The sequence below is a fragment of the Sminthopsis crassicaudata genome, chromosome 5 (assembly GCF_048593235.1).
Source record: "Sminthopsis crassicaudata isolate SCR6 chromosome 5, ASM4859323v1, whole genome shotgun sequence".
In the NCBI taxonomy this organism is placed as follows: Eukaryota; Metazoa; Chordata; class Mammalia; order Dasyuromorphia; family Dasyuridae; genus Sminthopsis; species Sminthopsis crassicaudata.
The window spans coordinates 35,698,439-35,719,186 of record NC_133621.1 but is presented as its reverse complement, the minus strand read 5'-3'; the positions used below and the strand labels follow the sequence as shown (position 1 = coordinate 35,719,186).

General features: G+C 43.6%; 2 protein-coding genes across 2 annotated transcripts; one reads left to right on the top strand and one right to left on the bottom strand.

The window, feature by feature from the left end:
- Positions 1-1,483: 1,483 nt before the first annotated feature.
- Positions 1,484-10,187, bottom strand: METTL6 (methyltransferase 6, tRNA N3-cytidine). Its single transcript, XM_074270781.1, has 6 exons — positions 10,068-10,187; positions 8,876-9,244; positions 8,240-8,374; positions 5,100-5,270; positions 4,180-4,321; positions 1,484-2,844 (listed from the first exon to the last, which is right to left on the bottom strand). Exons 2-6 carry the CDS (start codon positions 9,164-9,166, stop codon positions 2,696-2,698), a joined length of 888 nt encoding a protein of 295 aa, XP_074126882.1. The 5' UTR covers positions 9,167-9,244; positions 10,068-10,187; the 3' UTR covers positions 1,484-2,695.
- Positions 10,188-10,272: 85 nt separating this feature from the next.
- EAF1 (ELL associated factor 1) lies at positions 10,273-19,384 on the top strand. The gene is made up of 6 exons (XM_074270782.1): positions 10,273-10,600; positions 11,333-11,427; positions 11,811-11,947; positions 12,762-12,928; positions 14,650-14,886; positions 16,300-19,384. The coding sequence occupies exons 1-6, from the start codon at positions 10,498-10,500 to the stop codon at positions 16,344-16,346; spliced, it is 786 nt and encodes a 261-aa protein (XP_074126883.1). The 5' UTR covers positions 10,273-10,497; the 3' UTR covers positions 16,347-19,384.
- Positions 19,385-20,748: the final 1,364 nt, after the last annotated feature.

Below are 20,748 nucleotides of genomic sequence, written 5' to 3'. Positions count from 1 at the left end.
ACTTGACATGGTGAGTAGCACATAGTACTTACTAAATGTTTACTGAAATTCTTTTAAAAGTCTGATATGACAAATTGATAAAGTACTTTGTGGTTTGGCTTTTTCTCATGACAATCCTGCAAGATGGGTCCTATCCATCATTAGGCAGAAGCAGTATCTAGCTACGTTCTCTAAAATTATTTGAGGCAGTCGCTCAGTACTGTTGGAAAACACGGCACATATTCTCTCAACTCTCTGTTTCTTTCATGCTGATCTGTGGAATCCCACTGTGCTCTAGTGCACAGGTTTGGAAGTAGGAAGGGGGGTTCAGAGCCTGCTCTGGACAATTCCCTTGTGTGGCTGTCCCTGGTCAAGCAGGTCACTGGTCCTCCGAGTCTGCATTTCATCTCTCAAGTGGGAGGATTGGATTAAGTGGCCTCCACTAGGACTCCTTGCTGCAAATGTAGCATGGAGGAGAGAAATTTTCCTGTGAAGTGTTTCCACTATTTGGTCACACTGCTGGGTGGTTATTTCGTCTGGGCAGAGCGGGGATGCTTTGGCTGAATGAAAAAATCTTTATCTGGCATCAGGCCCAAAGCTAAGCACAGAGGATACAAATACAAGAATCCCACCAGTCCCACCCCAAGGAGCTTCATACTTGAAAGACACAGAGAAGGGAGTGGTGTTTTGGTCTGGGAGGTCACAGTGGAGGTGCAGGACAGGTAGGTTTGGAGAAGGAAAAGGAAAAACTGTTAATTTTAGCCAGAGAAGCCCGATTCATCTCATGGCATCAAGTCCCATGGACAACAGGGGAGGCTCCAAGCTTCAGAAGTGTGAGCACGTGGGAGAAGGCCATGATTTTTCACATTTGCCTACAGCTAACAAGTATCGGTCCTGGCTCCAACTCTGGCAACATTCAGTTTTATCCAGTGTCTTAGTTCTCTGCTTTGGATTTACCTGCTTTTCTGTGAAGACAAGTCAATTGCACTCCAATATATTCTAACCACTTTTTCCTCATCTGTCCTGGAGCTGTCATTGGGTCATCTAGGAGTGTCCTTGGACTTCTAAGAGGGCCCTGATGGCTCCTGGGTATTCAACCTGTGAGATCAATTGTCCATCTGCCATTTCACCTTGCAACTAACCCTTAACTGCACTTGTCAAAATAAGTAGCTGGGTCCTAAAACCAACATAGCAGGCCTAATGAAAAATCAGGCAGAGTGAAAAGAGAGTTAATGTATTCTGTCTTCATTCTATTCTCCGTAGACTTTTCTAGAGGCATCTGTGTTTGTGGCCAAACACTGTATTTGCTGGAGGCAGATACATCTGTTCCTAGCCCAAGGATGTGGGGAGCAGTGAAGAGAACACACTCTCATACTTTCCGGAAAAAGAACAAATGACAATGACAAGATTCAGAAAATAAACAATCTCCTGCTAAAACATACATTTTGAGGATTTCCCCCCCAAAACATATTCCTCCCATTCCCAAAAAAGTTCAGAGAAGATGCCAAAATAAATTTATTTAAAATTTCTTTGTTTTCAATAAAAATATAAACTCAATTTTTCTCTTGGCTTGTTTTAAAATAATTCCCACAAATCACCATTTATGGGACATCATAGTGCACAAGGACAGAAAGGGTTTGGGAGCCTGGAGCTGACAGTGAAGAACAGGACAACTGCTCTTCAAATGGCAATGTCAACCCCAAGCTCTTTAATAATCCAGCCCTTTAAGTTCCCTTCTACTCAAGGGACAGTTCCATAATCTGCGTTTGTGATAAAATTAAGCTGTATTGGGATCTTCCTCTAGTCTCTTCTAATAGTCCATCTGTGGAAATCGTTAGCAGCAAGATACTGCCCAACTAAACAAGAGATACCAAGATCCTGTCCTGTCTCAAAGGCCATGAGCCAATCTTCTATTTACCCTGGTGTGTGTATGCCTTCTGACCGTATTTACTGAAATAAGACTGAGGTACGTGGCTCCCACTCTCTCCAGTCTTGGGAAGGGTGACTGGTATCTCCTGCTGGCACATGGTCCTGCGTTCCTGAGGGTTCAACAGCCAACGTGCCAGTGGGCCAGCATCACATAATGATGATTCCCGGACTCCACAGATCCTTGCATGGAGTCAACTTAGGAGACATGGAGGATGACACAGGGGAGCACAAGGCGAGAGCTAACTTGGCTAAAATCTCAAGCTGCCATCTATCAGTCATGAAAGGTATCCCCAAGGGGGTGGGCCAGCTTCATGATTGAGTGAGGGCTCACAAACTCCCTTGGGCAACCCTGAGCAGGGCCCTAAACCTCTGTCTGTGTCTCAGACCCTCTAGGAGTCTGTGAAACCTACAACACCTGTTCTCAGAATCATGTTGTTAAGTGCATAATATACGTAGGATTACAAAGAAGACCAAATGTACTGAAATATGTTTGAGAAAAGTTCTCTGACACAGGGTAAGAAGTCTGATCCAGAAGACGGCTTCCAGTGGCTGCTGGGGATCCTCCGTAGAGCACCTGGGGAGGACTCAGACAAGAACTGGGGAGAATGAGGTGTGGATGACCTGTGCTCTGCACGCTGGAGGAAAGGTCCCCATCTAGGAGATCGCAGATCCCCTGAAGAACTGGATTCCTAAATTGTGAATAAAATACTAATTTTTAACCATGAGCCTCTGCCCCAAGTTGTTTGGTTCTGTGAAGGGTTGAGACTTGTAGCCACAATAGTGAAAATTACGGTGTTCTTGGAGGCTTCCGAAATTTGCTCTGAAGAAAAACTCTTGGTACACACAGGCCTTCTTTTTTATTCACAGTTTCTCGGAGCACATACTCATTGACCACTTCTTCATATCCTGTTGCCTTGAAGAGCTGAGCCAGGAATCCTAGAAGAAACAAAGCAAATACCACAAATGATCTCAGGAGAGCTTTTTGATCACCTTGCCAGGTCAAGATAGAGTGGGAAGCTAAGAACATGTTTTTATTTCAAACAAATGAATATTTTACTTTGACATTTTAGGGGAAATTATACTTTAATGGAAAAGGAAGACAACACGATCCCATTTCCTTCAAACTCACTGGTTTTTACACTCACAAATGGAATATTTTAATTCACGACAAATGGCTTCATAGGCTTGTGAGTCGGAAGGGACCTCTTTTCCAAGGCCACACACGAGTGATGGAGCACAGCCAGAGTGAAAGAAGTTTCCTGACTCCAAGTTCTAAGTTGTTTCTGTGACCCCACATGGTCACTCATCCAAAGACTCCTTTTCCAGGTCACACATTTCTATCATAAAGTGGGATAGCTCCAACTTGCCCCCGATAAATTCTGTTCCTCAGGGAGCATGAGAACTCAAGTAAAAATCCTGGTGACTGTGTCATAACATCTTTCCCCTCCCATGAAATGAAGACCAAGTCCAAAGCACTCTGAAATGTACAATCATCCCTAACCCAGTGGCCTTTCAGAAGGTCCTAGCTTTCCAAACTCCATTTCAAGCCTTCTTTATGAAAAGAAGCAATAAAGTGGAAGGCCTTAAACACCTTTAATAAACTTCCCTCATTCATTTCAACCACAGGAGATTTGTTTTCCATGGTACCCTTGCCTACCTACGAGAGCCTGCTACCCCTTCAAGCTCCTGACAATTAAACGTAGCCCACCTGACTGCTTCTGCGCCGTTTTCCTTCTCTTCTCCCCACCAAACTGTTCTCAGAACCACCTCGAACTGCATTTCCTCTTGGCTGCAACCTCCTATCCACCTTTATCTCTGGCTCCCCTCCCAGCCATTGCACAGAAGCGGCTTTGAAAGGTCCCCAATGACTCCCTTGCCCTTAAATCCAGTGCCTTTTTCCCACTCTCATGCTGTATGACCTTGGTTGCCTCGTCCTTGCTGAATGCTGAATGCTCTGTGATGCCGTCTGTAACTACATGGTTTCTCTTCCACCCTCATGTATTACTGGACCTCTCATCACTCCTCAGCCCAGTACTCTTTCTATTTTTCTCCATTTTTTTATTCAGAAAGGTTATCCACTTTTATGGAATCTACACAAACCCTTCTAAATTCCATCCCTCTTCTTCCTAGTCCTTTATCTCTAAGGTCTTGTAGACATTTTTGTCAGATGACTTGGCTTCCCTTCCAAAAACCTAAGAATTAATTATAATCAGACAATTGAAGATTGACAAAAAGCACTTTAGAGGGAAATAACCCTTTTGTTCTTCTTACCATCAGTAAAGAAATACGCTCTGGTGCCATCCTGTCTAACGTAAAAGTTTTCTCCCAACTTGTTGCCAGCTTTAAACCGAAGCATCGCATGATCATTCAGCCCATAGTCTCGAAATAAGACACATTTACCTGGCTTTAAAACCTAGTAAACACAAGCATATATTGCAAGTTAGTTCCATGTATTAAGTAAAAGTTCAGGAAAAAATTGAAAGTCAACTGAAATCTCCTTAGTTGAAATGCTACTAATTCAAGCTTGTGAAAGTTCTGAGCTGAGCCAAACTGGATTATAGATGTGATATATGGCACAGCAATCAAATGAATGAACAAAAGGAGACTGCAGGCTAAGCTGTTTAAGAGAATGAACTCTGAACTCAACTTTTAGTGGTTGTATCCATTCCTGCAAAGACTTCGAGAACAAAAAATCTAAGTTCAGGGCTTTATCTAGAAGGAACTTTTCCTTTGCAAAGTTATTTCATAGAAAAAAAAAAAAAAAAGATCCTCTCTTTTTCAAAGGCCATATTCTCTAACAGTCACTACCAAGTCCAGTTGATTTGTGGCTAGCCTGAAGCTGACCAGCTTCATCTTCCAGAATCAAAAGGCATGAGCTATTTGTTTGCAACCCATGCAATTTTTCTTTTAAAGTGCTGAAATTTGTTACCCTATGTCCACATGAGAAATATTTTAACTATTATTCAAAGTTTACCTGTCAGCCCCAAGAAGCAATTATTGTGTCTCAATCAATTTACAACAATTTTTTTTTCTATTTGCAAAAATTGATTTGACTCACATCATCTCCTGAGTAAAGACTCAGTTTCTGATCTCTAACACACGAACAGTACAATGGACTGCAAGAAAGATGCTCCCCAAGAGCTTTCCAGGAAGCATAATTTGAAAGCCACCTCATCAGGCCCTTGATCTACCTTGTAAACATTTTGCAAGACCAGGTGCATCTTGTCAGGATGAACAGCAGAAAGCACAAATATCAAGGTCACCACGTCGACAGAGGCTGCCGGGACATGTTCCAGGAGATCATCTTGGGTTAGATCACAATGGAACGCCTTACATCGCTCAGCATCATACAGTGGGTTTTGCTATTCAGTAAGGAAGGGAGAAAAACATGACAAATGGTTTCATAATTAAATCATGGCAACACTGAAATAATTCAAATTCAACATTTATTATGTGTACTACATGCAAATAATTGTATTAGACAATGGGAAAACAAAGAAAATGAATTAGATTGTACTTGCCTTTACACTATTGGGGAGGGCTCGAGCTGAATTAACCCAACAGTACAAATAACTTGATGAAAACATGGTGTCAGATGAAACCCTTTGATACAGGGCAGTGACTTTGACAATAACAGGTATAAATCAAGTAATAAGCCAACTGTCATTGGCTGTTTCATTATATTATGGATAATGCTGGTCATTTTATAACATCGTAACACAGTTCTGTGGGGTTATAATGGTTTGGTTAAAGCATATGTAACTGATACTATGGGAAATAAATGTCAGAGCAAAGTTATACAGGATATGCCCCTGCTACAGAGTATAGAGAAAGGATTACTTGTAGTTCATTAAACAGATATACAGTGAAAATCTCTCATAAAGTAACTAATTCGCAAATACTGCTAGAAATCATAGGCTCTCTTTCTTGCCCCTGGCATTTTATTTACAGAAGAAGTCTCTAACACTTTAAGTATTGTTCTAAATAACAGCATTTAATTGCTACATGTTGCATTTTATTTAGGGACCATCAGATCTTCAAAAATGAATATTTTATAAGCCTATGTTAGCCAGTAAACTCCTTAAGGTTAGGAAGGCTTACTTTTTCTCAGTAGCCATAGAGTATTTAGTATAGTAAATACTTGGAAAACGCTTGGTGACTGATAGAAGGTCAAAGAGATAGGTTAAAAAAAAAGCCCAAGCCCAAAATTAAAAAGGATAATCTATGGTCACTTCTTGGTAATTTAAGAACTGACTATCCATTGGGAAAATTAGATAAGCCCAGTGGGTATGAGCAAGCAAACATCAAGCAAGGGCGTGTCCACCCTCCTTCCTCCTGACATTCTCAGCCTCCTAAGCAGGGGCCCATGGCGATGCTTCCCCAAACCACTCAGACTCCCCGGGAGCAGTCATCCATCTGAAAGTGGAAGGACAGACAAAAATCTCCTTGACCATAAGAAATTTCTTCTCTAGCTCCCTCAGAGGCAGCTACATCGAGGGTAGTAAGGCTAAGAATGGGAGGGGAAGAAGGGAAAAGTCCTGTTTCTGAAGTTGTAACCTCCTATCCTGTCTTTCTTCTTCTTCACCCAATCAAGTTTTTCTTGTAGCCCTCAGGAAAGTACAAACGGAGCCCAAATTTATCTCCTCCTCTTCTTCTCTCACTGGCCATTATTTCTGTTCACCAAAAACTCAAATAGCAAATGAAATAAGGAAGAAGGTCCAGAATCAGTAGGTAGTAGAGGGTTGCAGAACTGAGCCATGTTCCCTTCTTTTCCAACCTCATAGCTACTTTGAGGTTGGGATCACATGGCTTTTAGCTCTCAGCATGTATTTTCAAGTATTTCAATCTTGAGAGACTGCATGGGAAAGGGAACAGAAAGCTGGCTTCAAAGTCAGGAAAAGCTGGGTTACAGTCCTGCTTCTACTGGTGTGACATAGGACAGGTCCTTCAGGCTTTCAGGGCTTGGCTCAGGCAAGCTGAGTGGCCAAAATCCAGGTCTAGTATGATAGAAGTTCCTTAAGTTCCTTCTCTCATGGAGGAAAAGGTGCATTGTAGAGCCAGGGGCTTCTGAGAGCAGATCCTTCACCAACATCCACAGGGCCTGTGCTCATATCCCAACAATGTTTGGGATGTCCACACAAACACACACATGAGTGAAGGTATATATTTGTATAGAAGCATCCACATTTGTGTTTCTAACACATCATAAAATATAACTTTTTGTCAAGATGGCTTACAACTTTGTGAAGACATCCTTTTGGCTCATGTTTATGATAAGGATTTTCTCCTCTAAAGTCCATTCAAATTATTCTTGCTCTGAGGCTAAGAAAACAAACACACACACACACACATACACACACACACACTATGTACATATATGTATTTTATGCCATAAACTTTTCACGGTCTGAGTGAACTGCCAGCTTGGGGTGAGTCAGCAGCCCCCAACCAAACATGGTTGGGATATGAGCACAGGCCCCGTGGATGTTGGTGAAGGATCTGCTCTCAGAAGCCCCTGGCTCTACAATGCACCTTTTCCTCCATGAGAGAAGGGCCAACCTTAAGGAAATTCTATCATGGGCAAAGTCTTCAAGCCTTTTCTAGGGGTTGGAAGCCACGTGTGCAAGGAAGACAAAGTTTTGCTGTCCGGCCCTGGTCAGAGCACAGAGGACAGACTACGTCCTTTTACGGGGTTCCCTGGATGACACCCCTTCCTCCTAGAACAGGGATCATGAAACTATGGGACCTGGTACTGCCCAAGTCAAAACAGGAGCAGCTGACAGAAGTGGGGTGTTTGGCTGCAGACGTGAGAGCCGCCTGCAAATACCTGAAACCTGACCCACAGGCCTGTCTTGCTCAGCCCTCGGGGACAGATGGAAACTGCAGGAAGGCAGATTTCAGGGCAACACCAGCAAAGATGTTTCACAGTTAGTGCTGATCTAAAATAGGAGTGGATCACTGAGTCTTCACGATGCACTTGCTGAGGATGTCCTTTCAAAGTCTCTTCTGTCTGCCATTCTACGCTTCCAAAGCAAGAGTCAGTTGTCAGAGGTCACAAGCTGGGTGAGCAAACTTCTCCCTTTTGTTTGCCAATTACCCAAAGGGTAAGCTAAAAGCTGCTGGCAGAAGAATTAATCTTGCAGTTGCAGTATTCTGCATCCACACAACCAATTTTCCCTTTCACAATTAGCACTAAATGGTAACATCAGTTAAAAGGGTGAAGAATTAATTTATCCTGGATTGTGCTCAAACCTGTATGGAAACAGGCAGTTTTTACCTGCTGAGAAACCTCCTTCTTCAAGAAATAGCATCACATGCCTGTTACACCAACCTTAACGTACTCGATGGCCCGGGGTGAGAAGTCACAGGCGTAAGCAAAGATGTGGAGATCTTCTTCTAGAAGTGGGAATAGGCAGTTTCCAACCCCACAACCAGCTTCAAGGATTGTCAACTTCTGATCATCAAACTGGAGGAAAGAAGAAGAGACTGTTGTGTTTGCACAATCAGCAAAAGAAATTGATAATTCTCATTTATTAATCCAGTTCTTATATCTGAATAGAAATATTCTATTTCTCTTCTCTTAATTTGTGTTAGATTAAGTTTCAGCTGGTTTGCTGGCCAGCTGTGTTCTCCATGTCACAAGCATCAATTTAGCTTAATAAGAGGCCCAGGTTTAAGACACTCAAGAACAGAAAAGCTTCCCATTTAATGAATCACCTGAGACCCAATTATTGGTATTTATTCAGTACTCATAGAGACAAAGTCAACCATAGTCAACCAACTCATTAGGTGCTTACTGTGTGCTAAGACTGCACAGTGCTGTTGCTTCTGGGCCGGAGAGGGGCCTCAGGAGTCTCTGACACCGGTGGGTCCCTAACCCCATAAAGTACAAAGGGCATCAGCTCCGGGACCTCGCTGCCTCTTCAGGCCTCCTCTTTCCTATAAGAGGCAGTGCCAGAGGGCTTACCTCCCTACAGGCCCTCAGTTCCTCGAACTCTCTGGTGGTCCAGTGTCTGTCTCTGAAGAAGTTGGTACTATTTCTCTTGTAAAACAGGTCCCAGTTCTTCTGGGCCTCTTTCTCCAGCTTGGCCTGTTTAAAGGCGGACACCACGGGGCCACTGCCGGTTTGCGCGGCCCATTCTCCGGGACCCAGAAGCCTGGTGGCTTGTCCTTCCTCACGGAGTGGATCCTCTCCACAGCCGGACATTGCCCACTGCAGTCCTGTGGAAGAGCCCTCGCCCTTCCCAGACAAACTCATCTTCCCGCAGCTCTTTTTTAACTCTGTTTCCCCACATTCATTTTCAGGCCTGTTCCCACAGCTCAAGCCAGACCGGGGCTAAAAAAGGAGTAAACATGAAAGTACGATGAGAAGTTTTGAGGTGGAAAGGGTAAAATGAGATAGAATTCCCACTTCGCACGATCGGGGTCTGATTGCCCGGTGAAAGCAGAGGTTACTTTTGTATTTTGTTCCTGCGGTTTTCTGTAACTTTGGAGGTTACAAAGTAACCCGTTTGCTGTCTGCGGTTTAAGTGTAGCACGCAGGAGGGCCACGAGGAGAGGACTGCACAGGGCCTGGCCGGTGGCTGGCGCACAGCAGGCGCTTGGGCGGCTGTCACCGCCTCCCCTCCCCCTCGCTCTCCCCGGCAGGAAGCCCCTCTCACCTAAGGCCTGCTTAGGCCGGCGCCGAGCTCCGCTCCCTATTTATTAAGCACCTACTGAGTGTCTCGGCCTAATTTCCTTTACCCCCATTGAGTGGGAACAAGGAAGTAATGGCAAATGTGGGGAGTTGATATCCCCCCTCCCCCCCGCGCGTCCTCCTGCCTCCCCCCTCCCCACGGTGGTGCTCCCAGAGTGTAAGCCCCCGAGGGCAGGCCCAACTCGGCTACTCCAGGGCCGCGCACCAGGTGCATGGCTAGGGGCTAGACGCCCATTTTACAGATAAGGAAACTGAGGCCCGAGGACGTTGGGGGAGTCTTGCCCAGGGGGCGCTGCTAGATCCGAACGACTCCACCCTGATCTCGGCACCCAATTTTTGCAAACGGGGCGGGGGGCGGGGAAGGAGAGAGTCACAGCTGGTGAGTGGAGGGTCCAGACAAGGACGCGGGTTTCGAGGGCCTCAGTTTCCTCATCTGCAGGATGGGCTAGCTGGCGTTTCCTACCTCCCTGCCTAATGACGAGAAAAGAGCTCAAGAGTCCGGAGCGGCCGGGGCTAGGGAAGGAAGCACGTGCCCCGCCCCCAGAGAGCACCCCGCGGGCGGCCCGGAAGTGCCCTTAGCCACGGGTCTCGGTCGGAAGGATTTTGTCACAGCACTTCTCCTCCCCCTTCCGGTAGGGGCGGAAGCTCCGCCCCATTTCGCTTAGATCCCACCCCCGGCGCGGCGTAAGGGCAGAAGGCGATTCCGGCTTCTGTGGAGGGTCGCGCCCGCCCCCCTCGGCCTCACTGCGGAGCGGTGTCCCCGTTGCACCGGTCCCCCGGCTTCTGCCGGAAGTGCTGGCCGGCCCTCAGGGCGGGGGCAGTGCTGAGGAAGCCGGCGCCGGAGTTGCACCGGGCGGTGACTGGAGGCGGCTTCCCCCGACGGGGAAAGGGCCATGAACGGCACCGCGAACCCGCTGCTGGACCGAGAGGAGCACGGCCTGAAGCTCGGCGAGAGCTTCGAGAAGAGGCCCAAGTCCTCCTTCCACACGATCCGCTGTAAGTGCGCGCTGGGCCGGGCGCCCGGGGTGGAGGGGAGGGGACTCTGCTCAGGGCCCCCTGAGATGGAACCTTCCCCAGTCAGGGCCGCCCGGGATGGAGCCTTCCGAAGAACCCCTCCCCCCACGCCTCCTCAGGGAGCCTCTGTCGAACCTCCGCGGGAAGGGGCGGGCGCCCCCTCGCCGCTCTGAACCTCTGCCCCCGCAGGCCGGAGAGGTCTCTGGAGATGGACACTGCGAGGGGTGGGGGGGAGGGGAAGGGAGGAGGAAACCCCCGGGGAGGGAGGACGAGCGTGGACGTGGCTTTAAACCTGGTCTTTCAGGACTGCCCGGGAGGGGGAGGGGCGCATCCTTCCGCGTCCCTCTAGAGCTAGGGGCCCCCCACGTGATGGAGGCCCTACACCCTGGGCTAATCGGGGTCACACAACCGAGCTCCGATCCGGGGCACTCCAGAAGTCTCTTCCGGGACTCCCAGCTGGCGGAGGGGTGGGGTCTGTGACTCCGAACCCTGGGGTCCCACCCATCTATTCAAGTCCCTCCTGTCAGACACCGCAGAACAGACACGGTTGCCCCCGACAAGTCTGGAACCCCATCCCGGATAAATGACAATGTACTGGGAGCCCCTTAAGAATCTCCTTTTTAATGAATCAGCCCTTGTGGGTGTGAGAGTGGTTGGGCTAGGAAAGCGACCCGGCGGAACCAGAGACACCAACCCGCCTCTTGTCATCTTCAGATGATTTCAAACCGGCCTCCATAGACACATCGTGCGAAGGGGAGCTCCAGGTGGGCAAGGGGGACGAGGTCACCATCACGCTGCCGCACATCCCCGTGAGTCCGGGCCCTGGTCTGTGGTGTCTGTCCTGGGGGGATGTGAAGGGGGGAGGATGTTGGAGGTGCTGGGATCAAGTCTTCTGGGGCCCCTCTAGCCTGTGCAGGGCCTCAGCCTCAGCCAGACCCCGCCCTGCCCCGACTGACCCAGGGGCCCCCAGAGGGGAAAAGCCTGCCTTTGTCTCCGAATCTCCGAGCTGGCCTGTTGGCTGCCCTTGGTGTGCCATCATGCTGCCATCCCTGGGCAATACAAAAGCCATATTCACAATTTTAATGTTAGGAAAAAGATGGAACTACTTCATCAAATTAGCTGATAGTCACTTCTCTAATCTGTGCTTGTGTATGTCATTTTGAGATTAGTCTTGTTGTTTTACTTTAAACAGGGATCTACACCTCCAATGACTGTTTTCAAAGGAAACAAAAGACCATATCAGAAAGACTGTGTCCTCATCATTAATCATGACACTGGTGAATATGTGTTGGAAAAACTCAGTAGCAGCATTCAGGTCAAGAAGACAAGGTATGTATCCACTCCTTGGCCCACCTGCCACAGAGCCCATCCCAGGCTCCCTGTGAGATGGGAGAAGAGCCCCTGGGTCTCTGCTATCAGTAGAAAGGTTGGTTTAGTAGATAATTTCTAGCAAGTTCCTTGAAGCACCCCGGGGTTAGCAATCTGTCCGGGACACAGGCTTAAAAGTGTCAGCTCTTCTCAACTCCAGCACTCCCTCTGCTGCCACGTTGCCTTCCCGAGGGGTACCAAGGTGGAGAGTGAAGCTCCAAGGGCCAAAGTTAAAGCTGGCTCAGGGTCATATGGAGAGGAACGGCAATACTCAAACTCCAGTGGACTCGTTCCATCAGGGAAGACACTTACCTTTCCCTTGGTTATGTCAGTTGAGTTAGCGGGTTCATTCATATGTTTTTGAGTGTAAGTTACCGCGTGAAGCGTAGTTTTTCTCTAAGCAAAATCTGAACCACACAAAGTAATTTTCTGAATTGTCATTTTGTTGACATGTTTGAGAAAATAGACTTTCTTCATTTTCAGAAAGATTGTGTGTTCTAAAGATGATTAATGCTTTGTTGAAAATGTGGATGTTGAAATAGAAAATTCTGGAGACAGAAGATTTTGGCACCTAGAGTTCTAATGGGAAAAGTGTCTGTCATAGAAACTTTCACTAGGGTGAAAGCACAAACTCTGAGCATGATGTATTCTAGATTACTGTATTTAAAATGCATAATTTAGTTTTCATGTGTAACAGAACCAGAGAGCTTTAGTTCATTGGAACATTTCTAAACTTTATAATCTAAGCTCTTTAAATATTCTGCACTTGTTTCAGAGCTGAAGGAAGCAGCAAAATCCAGGCACGAATGGAACAACCTCCTGCACGGGCACCACCGCCTCCTATACCATTTCGAGCCCCAATGAAGCCACCGATTGGACCAAAAACCTCTCCTGTGAAAGATAACCCTTCTCCTGAACCCCAGTTGGATGACATTAAGAGAGGTAAATAACGGTTTGTTGAATCTTTCTCTTCAAGAAAAATAGACAAGAAGAGGTCTAACCACCAAGGGGTTTTATAAGCATCTGTGATGTGATTTGGTGCTTGGGATTTCCATATAAGGATTCTGCCTTTCAGGACACAGAGACACAAGCTGTACATGTTCTGCTTGGGGACTTCCCAGGATGCTTAGAAAGGTTGTTTCAGGAATTAGTGACTTGAAATCCTTGAGCAGTTCAGAATTTAAACAAACACATACTGTGGACATGAAACACACACAAAGAAAATATTAAATCTCTGTGGTCAGTTGGAAAGCCTTGAATATCATGCATTTTCCTCCTTGTGGGTGTGTTGACTTGGGAATAAAAGTCCATATTTATAAATGTTGATTGTTTCATTCACGTTATTCTTTGTTTAGGATGTGTGAATGTGAGCCAGGGTGATAGAATTGAGCAGCAATAAGACCTGATGAATCAGGCCCTGTCTTGTATCTCCCATTAAAATGTAAGCTCTTTGAGAACAAGAATTGAGGTGGTTGATTGATGGGAATTTTGGGTAACTCTCCCCAGTTACCCTCAGGTACTTCCTCTGGAAAATGTGAGATTTAGTACCTTCCAATTGGAGGGATATTTTGAGACTGAGTCACACTCTATATAAGTCTATGGAATGCATCAAATGCTGCAGATGCTATTAGACATCAATGGATGAGATAGGAAGGGGTGTTGATAAGTAGCCCCTTCTGAACAGTTTCCTTTTAGCAAAGGGCTCCACAAACCAGATGGTAAATGTAAAAAACAAAATGAAAACCAGGCGCTAGTGCTCAGTTTCAGTTTTCAGGAACTCTGTGATATTTTTTGCTGCAGGCATTAGGAACATTTTTTCTTAGGGTGTTCAGGCTATTTTTCTGACTTGCTGGAATGTTAAAAGACTCCCTCTGTTTATTTGAATAGTAATTATGGACCATGAGTATCTAATCAGATCTGGTTATACAAATATATATATTTCCTGTTGGAAATAGGTGAATATATTGTACTATATGTGGCTAGGAAGATTTGGGATGTTTTATACATGAATATTAACAGGTAGATCCCAGCAATGGATAATGTGTTTGCAAGAATTCAAATACAGACTTGATTTTAAATCCTGCAGAATAAAAAAATCCTGTGATTGCATTTTAGCCAAATCTGTTGGCAAGACAAGATTTATAAAATGTTAAAGTGTCTTAAATGTTAAAGATGTTCTTAGTAGTGGGGTGGAGTAGAACTCATAGTGATCTCAAACACCATTTATACCTAGTCCAGCCCCCTTAAGAGGGGGAAACAGAGTCCCTGGGAGTTTAAATGGCTCATCTATCACCCAGGTGTAAGTACCAGAGACAGAATTCGAGCCCCAGTCCTCAGGCTCCAGAGCCAGGCTGCCTCAGCAGTCTGGCATTTTCTTCTCCATGTGATCAGTGTCATTTACATCTCAGTTCCTTCTGTTCCTAGGATCTTAAAAGGCCTTGAGAAGATTGATTCAGCACATTGCTGTCTTTGGAGTTGAGGACTTTTTGGCTCACATTTTGAATCTTTTCTCCTTATTAACAGCTTTATATTATAAATGAATTCATGTGTGTGTGCATATGTGTGTATAAAATGCATAGTTTGCAGAAATTTTAAACACTACACTTTAAGAATGTAGTAGGACCTGTTTCTCTCCTAACCCATCAGCTGCCATTCTGTTTCAGAGCTGAGAGCCGAGGTGGAGATCATCGAGCAGATGAGCAGCAGCAGCGGCAGCAGCTCCTCCGACTCGGAGAGCTCCTCGGGCAGTGACGATGACGACAGCTCCAGCAGCGAAGGCGAGGAGCCAGCTGCCCGAGCCTCGCCCTCCCAGCCTCCTCACCAGCAGTTCAGTCACAGAAACCCTGTGGCCAATGGCACCAGCCGGCCCCCCGGCAATAACCAGCTGATGAACACGTTGCGTAAGTGGGGAGCAGCCTGGACCCTTCTGCTCAGTCATGTAGTAGCAGCCACTTGGCCCCACATCAGGTCCCAGCCCAAGTTCACTTCAGTTTTTGGATTATGTTTTATACTGTTGACTCATGCTAAGGCTTAGGAATATAGCATAAAAAGGAATATTCTCATTGTTCACTGTACCTGAAGAAATATCATGGAATATCAACAGTTATATGTGACTTCCAGGAATTTGGAGGTTGTGGGAGATACTGATCACTGAAGAGGACAGTAATTATTGACTCCAGTATATATCAGGGGCATTATCAAGCACAAACTGGCCTTTTAGCGTTCCCCCTCCGCATATACAGCTGAATTCCAAAAAATATTATCCCAGATGTTTGCATAGCCAAGTTTAGAGTCATAATCATTCAGGGACCTTTGTACTTTTTCCATTTCCTTGAGAATCTCAGTCGCCCAGCCTTGTAGATGCTGTGACCTCCCATGAATACCTCATCTCAGAGAGAACCTCTTACCTGAGGCTGCTAGAACCTACTTTATGAAATCCTTTTGTATTTCTTATAGATGTAGATATAGATATCATCTCTCCCCTAATAGAGTGTAAGTTACTTGAAAGCAGGGACTGTGTCCTTTTTGTATGGTTATGTCACCAGGATGTTTCCCAGCAGCTAGCATATTTTTTAGTCCTGAAAGTTTTCTTCATTGGCATGGGGGACTCCTCATACCAGCTGAAGGGACCAGCTCTAGGTGATAGCCCAGACTTGAATCTAAGTCTTCCAGCACAAATTGATGGCATATTACGCATTTAATGCTTGTTGATTCTTGTCCTCAGTGAAGGGGTACCTCCATTAGCCCAAGGGGCTCTGGGCACAGGAGTAGGAGGCTATTCAAGCACTCAGTATCTGGCAGCATTTTACTGAAGCCAATTAAAAAGAGAAGAGGAAGAACAATCTGGGTGGGGAGGCTCTGTTGGGTCTTTCTATGCCCCTAATCTGATTATAGTGCCTGATGAATGTTCTTTCTTCCCTATTGTGTTTAATCTGTGGAGGAATTGGAAACTAATTGAGTTAGCTCTGCTCCTGTTATAAGAATTGGTGGTCCAACTGAGTTAACTTGTCACAAGCAGATACAAATTAAATGTAATGGCTTTCCCCAATCCCCAATGCTGATCCAAGCATATGTAATTATAGATTTTTTACAGCTTAAGCATTCCTGAAACCCAGCCCAGCAGCATCACTGTATTAAATTAATAAAATTGGGGAGTCTGTGATAATACTAACCAAAATGATTTGTTTTAAAAAGGTGTCCTTGTAAGTTTTAAAAAATAATTCTTTACTTGGTGATGTTGAATATTAGCAGCCAAAGAATTTTTAGGCATTAGCTTTTAATTCTGTGATTTTGCTTTTGATCTGTTCTCACAGGAAATGATTTACAACTAAGTGAGTCTGGCAGTGACAGCGATGACTAGCATTGGAGCTTCCTGCATCTGTCTCTGGTAGAACACCCGGGAAGCTGGAGGACACAGGCAGAAACCCACCACCAAGGAGAGCATTTGGCCATTAGTGAGCCCTGAATTGTCACTGAGCCTGAGCAGGAGTGCTCTTGTATATATTATGTGAATACAGTTTTAAAAGTTTTACCTAGGTCTGTAGAATAATTAACTAGGAGGGTTTTGTTGTTTTTTGGTTAACATTGTGGATGGAAAACCTGATCAGTTGGTGGGGTGGGGAATTGAGCGTATGAGGTGTTGGGTGTCTTGGTTATTCAAAGGTTGAGTGATAGATATTCTTGGCAGTCACTAGTTTGGACGTGTCATCTTCATTGCCAAAGCAAATTCTTTGGCCTTTGGGGGGAAAACAGCACCCCCAAAGTGTATCAAAGCCTCTTCTAATTACTGACTATCTGAAGATGAAGGTTGTAACCTTCCTTGCCTAATTAGACTTGATCTGATAGGTCAGTAGAGACAAATTTAATCATAGACTTTCAGAGGTAGAAAGAACATTTTATATGATCCAGACCAAGTGGGGAAGTGTAAGGGAACCTGAGGCACACTTCTACTTAATAACAGAGATAGGTGTAAAACCCAAGATTCCAGCACTTTCTGTACTGTACCATAATGCCTCCCATTATATTTAATTAATCAAATATTTATTGAACACCTACTGTGTGCAGAGCTTAGGTATGTAGCAGAATCAATGATCTGTGTACATAGAGCAATCAGATACATATTGGAGCTTTGTAGCTAGACTGTGAAAGTCATGACTACCGTGTTACTTCTAGTTTGAATTTGGGCCAGTAAAAGCTGGCTCTGTACAGGACAGAAGAACCTTATGTGGAGGAGCAGTGACTGGATGAAATTGGAGTTGATAAGAGAAAACCATGAGTCTGTGTCCAGCTTTCATTGGACAGAATTGATTCAGTGGATTTTAAAAGGAATGAGTTTTTTAAAAAAGAAATAATAGGAATGGGTATAAGGAATAGGGGTTAGAGGAGAAAACTACTGAATGTATGAACTAGAAGTGAGTTTTTAAAAATATCCTAGGAGGAGTTTGAAAGTATCAAACAAGAGTACCATAACTCTACTTGATTTGGGGATTCCCCTTCCCCCTACATCCCCCCATGCTTTTTATACAACTATGTTTAAATTACAAGTTGCATTTTTACATAGCTGGAAGCAAGACAAAATATGCCCTATTTTGTACAGATCATCTGCAAAATTCTTAAAATATTGACAAAATGAAAAGGTTGTTCTAGGATAGCAATCCTAAGTTACAATTAAGCGTACCTTATTAAATGGACATGCAGTAGGTCTCCCTACATCTAAATTAACATCCTATTGCCAATAATTAGAATATACTTTTCTAAATACAAAAAAATTCTTTTGCTTATATTTGCTGGGCATATAGATTTCAAACTAATTTCTGGCCTATTGCCTTCTTGACTTAATGCCTCCTTTTCATTCCCACCATTTTCCTACCTGTCAACTCTTCAATACCAGTTCTGAAGTAGAAGGAAAATTTGAGTCTAAACATGGGATACAAGACACATGGAGGAAGCTCAAAGGCATACTATTAAGTGGAGTCATAGTTAGAGAGCCAGAGGAAGGGGGGGAAAAACTCTGCTTTCCCCTTACAAATTGTCCAAAGAAAGCTGGGAGTTCAAGTTAAGGGGGAATAAACCTCATTGCCTTGTGACCTTTAAGTACTTTTTGATTCTTGCCCAAATCTCAGGCTTTTAGATTGAATTTAATGGAGTATAAGAATTTATTTATAATGAATTTATAATTTATTTATAATCTGTTGGTAGTATTGACATTGGAGATGGACAATACCATTATCAGTTTTATGTTGTTGCTGGAAATAAGGAATATTTAAATATTTCACTACTATTATTAACTTACCCAATTCTTTGAGCCAGATTTCAGTCATTTGAACTAAAGTTTCTGTGTAAGCTTTTAATTTTAAATAAAACTAATACTAAAGGAAGCAGACAGAACTTTGGTTCTAACGTCTCCAAGTCAAGATGCTCATTTACTGATCTCTAAAAAGGATTGTGTAAACGCATTATTTGCACATAGCACTATGGTTAGTTATTCAGATATAGTAGACTGGTAGGGGAAATACGGAGGATAGGACATTCCAAGAATATGCACACTTTGGATGACAACTTGGACATGGGAGCCATAGGTGTGTTCAATGTTTTGAAGCATCTTAATGGAATTTTTCAAATTTTGTTTTTATTTGTTATTTGTCTCCCATCCTTTTGTGTGTTTGTTCAGAGACCGGTGGTCATAGTGGTTAGTGAGAAATCTCAGAATTCTGTCTTTTGGAAATATTTGTCATACAATGCTTAAATTCTACATCTAAAATTACAGGAGGGTTTGGATGCTAGCAAACTCGAGATTTTTAGCTGAAACCAAGACTACTTATTCTTTATTTGCCTTTTGTCTATAACAATCTCGTGTTTTTGTATGGTGTATATTTGCTTGTCTTTGGTGGTGGGAAAACTTAAGACTCCAGAATCCTTATTTTCTTGATTATTTTCCTTGATTAAGGTAACAGATTCAATAGGATGTGTGTGTGTATATATGTGTGTGTGTTTGTGATGTATTTATATGTTGTCTTGAAAGAAATATTCTCATGTGGATGTATATTAGGGTATAGTAAAAATGGAATTATTCCAGTGTGGTATGGTAGATGACATTTTGAAACTCAGGTGCAGATTGAAGTAAAAGTTCCAGAGAATAATGTTCATCACTTGCCATTTCCCCATCATCATTTTTGTTCTGAGTTCATTTTTAACAATTTAACTTAAAATTGCCTGGCTCTGTGATTACAATTTTTAAAATCTTGTGCCTAGAGTTTTATTTTTCATAGCTGCTTTACTATAGGGTAGACATATGCATGTTTACATTTATGTAAAATATTTGCAGTGTAAAGTTTTATAGTTTACTCTTTTAAAAAAAAATCACTATATTTAAATAAGAAATTAAAGTCAGCAATTCTTCTTTTGTCTTGTTTTTGTTTTTCTTAAGCTCGAAATAATGAAAATAATTTCTGAAAATAACTTTTCATACTTGAATCTAAATGGCAATGCAATCTTAAAACTGGATATTAGGGCACTGAGGTGGAACGGTCCATAGAACACTGGCCCTGCAGTCATGAGTACCGAGTTCAGATTTGGCCTGGGATATTTGACAATTGTAGTGTGACCTTGGACAAGCCCCTTAACCAAAATAAAGCCAAAAAAAAAAAAAAAAAAAAAAGCCCTGGATATCACTAAATTCAGAAAGTTTGCAATGCTAGTAAAATTTGGAAATAAATAATTAAAGGAATAGCTTATGACCACTTTGAAAAGGAGAACGGGAGGTTCATCAAAACTAAATTATATTAGACTAATTTCATTTCCTTTTTGACAGTATCACTAGGGTAGGATCTAGGGAACTTCTGTGGAGACCCAGATATTAATAGCTCATTTGACAGAGTTATATTTGTCTTGTAAACAAGATGAAAGGATATGGATTAGTGATATAAATGGATTGGAACATTTTGATTGAACCCAGAGAATGAGAGGCCAGCTCAAGGCAGTAAAAATCATTCAGAAGTCTTACCGGCTCTGTAACTCTGGATGAGACACATCATCTCTTTGCAGTAAGGGGTCTGGATCAGGTGATTTCCAAAATCTTGAGGGGCACTTTATGAAAGCCACCGAATGGCTGTCACAATTCAGAACTCTATTGGAGGGCCACATAGTTCTGTTCCTTGGCATTGTTTTGGAGACCTTTAAAGAAATCAACGATTTGAATGATTATACATTTTTTTATGCTTCTTGAATGACATAAAGCTACAACTAGCCAATATTTAGATGACAGAATTAGAATCAAAGATCTTGAGTTGGAATGTTGACAAAAGCCAACAAGATGAAGCTGGATAGGAATAAAAATAAAGTCATTCCCTTGGGTTAAGAAAAATCAACTATCCAAAAACAGAATGAGGCAAAATTGTTAAATAGCCTTTTGTAAGTGGGAAAATCAGGTTAGTAGACCAAAAACTTAGGAGACCTAGAGTCAAGGAAGTGATTGATAATGTTACTTCTTTTTCTGGATCAGCCCAAATATGATCAACTGTGGCTAGCGCCAGGGACCACACATTCTAAGGATCATTGACAAATTGAGCATGTGCGAAAAAGATTTGAAACCATGACATAGACAAGTGGAAGAACGTCATGATAACTGGAAAAAGAGAAGGCTTTCTTCAAATACTTTAAGGTTGTTAAGCAGAAGAGGCATCAATTGTATCCTATCATGCACCAAAACAGAACAAGGACCAGTGAATGGGACATTAATAGAGGCAGATTTGGGTCATCAAATA

Excerpts from the sequence above, each read along its gene's own strand:
- EAF1 (XM_074270782.1), top strand. The coding sequence starts at position 10,498 with ATGAACGGCACCGCGAACCCGCTGCTGGACCGAGAGGAGCACGGCCTG. Across the intron at positions 11,948-12,761 it reads ATTCAGGTCAAGAAGACAAG|AGCTGAAGGAAGCAGCAAAA; the intron begins GTATGTATCCAC and ends CACTTGTTTCAG. Across the intron at positions 12,929-14,649 it reads GTTGGATGACATTAAGAGAG|AGCTGAGAGCCGAGGTGGAG; the intron begins GTAAATAACGGT and ends ATTCTGTTTCAG.
- METTL6 (XM_074270781.1), bottom strand. The coding sequence starts at position 9,166 with ATGAGTTTGTCTGGGAAGGGCGAGGGCTCTTCCACAGGACTGCAGTGG. Across the intron at positions 5,271-8,239 it reads GGGCCATCGAGTACGTTAAG|CAAAACCCACTGTATGATGC; the intron begins GTTGGTGTAACA and ends CTTACTGAATAG. Across the intron at positions 2,845-4,179 it reads AGCGTATTTCTTTACTGATG|GATTCCTGGCTCAGCTCTTC; the intron begins GTAAGAAGAACA and ends TGTTTCTTCTAG.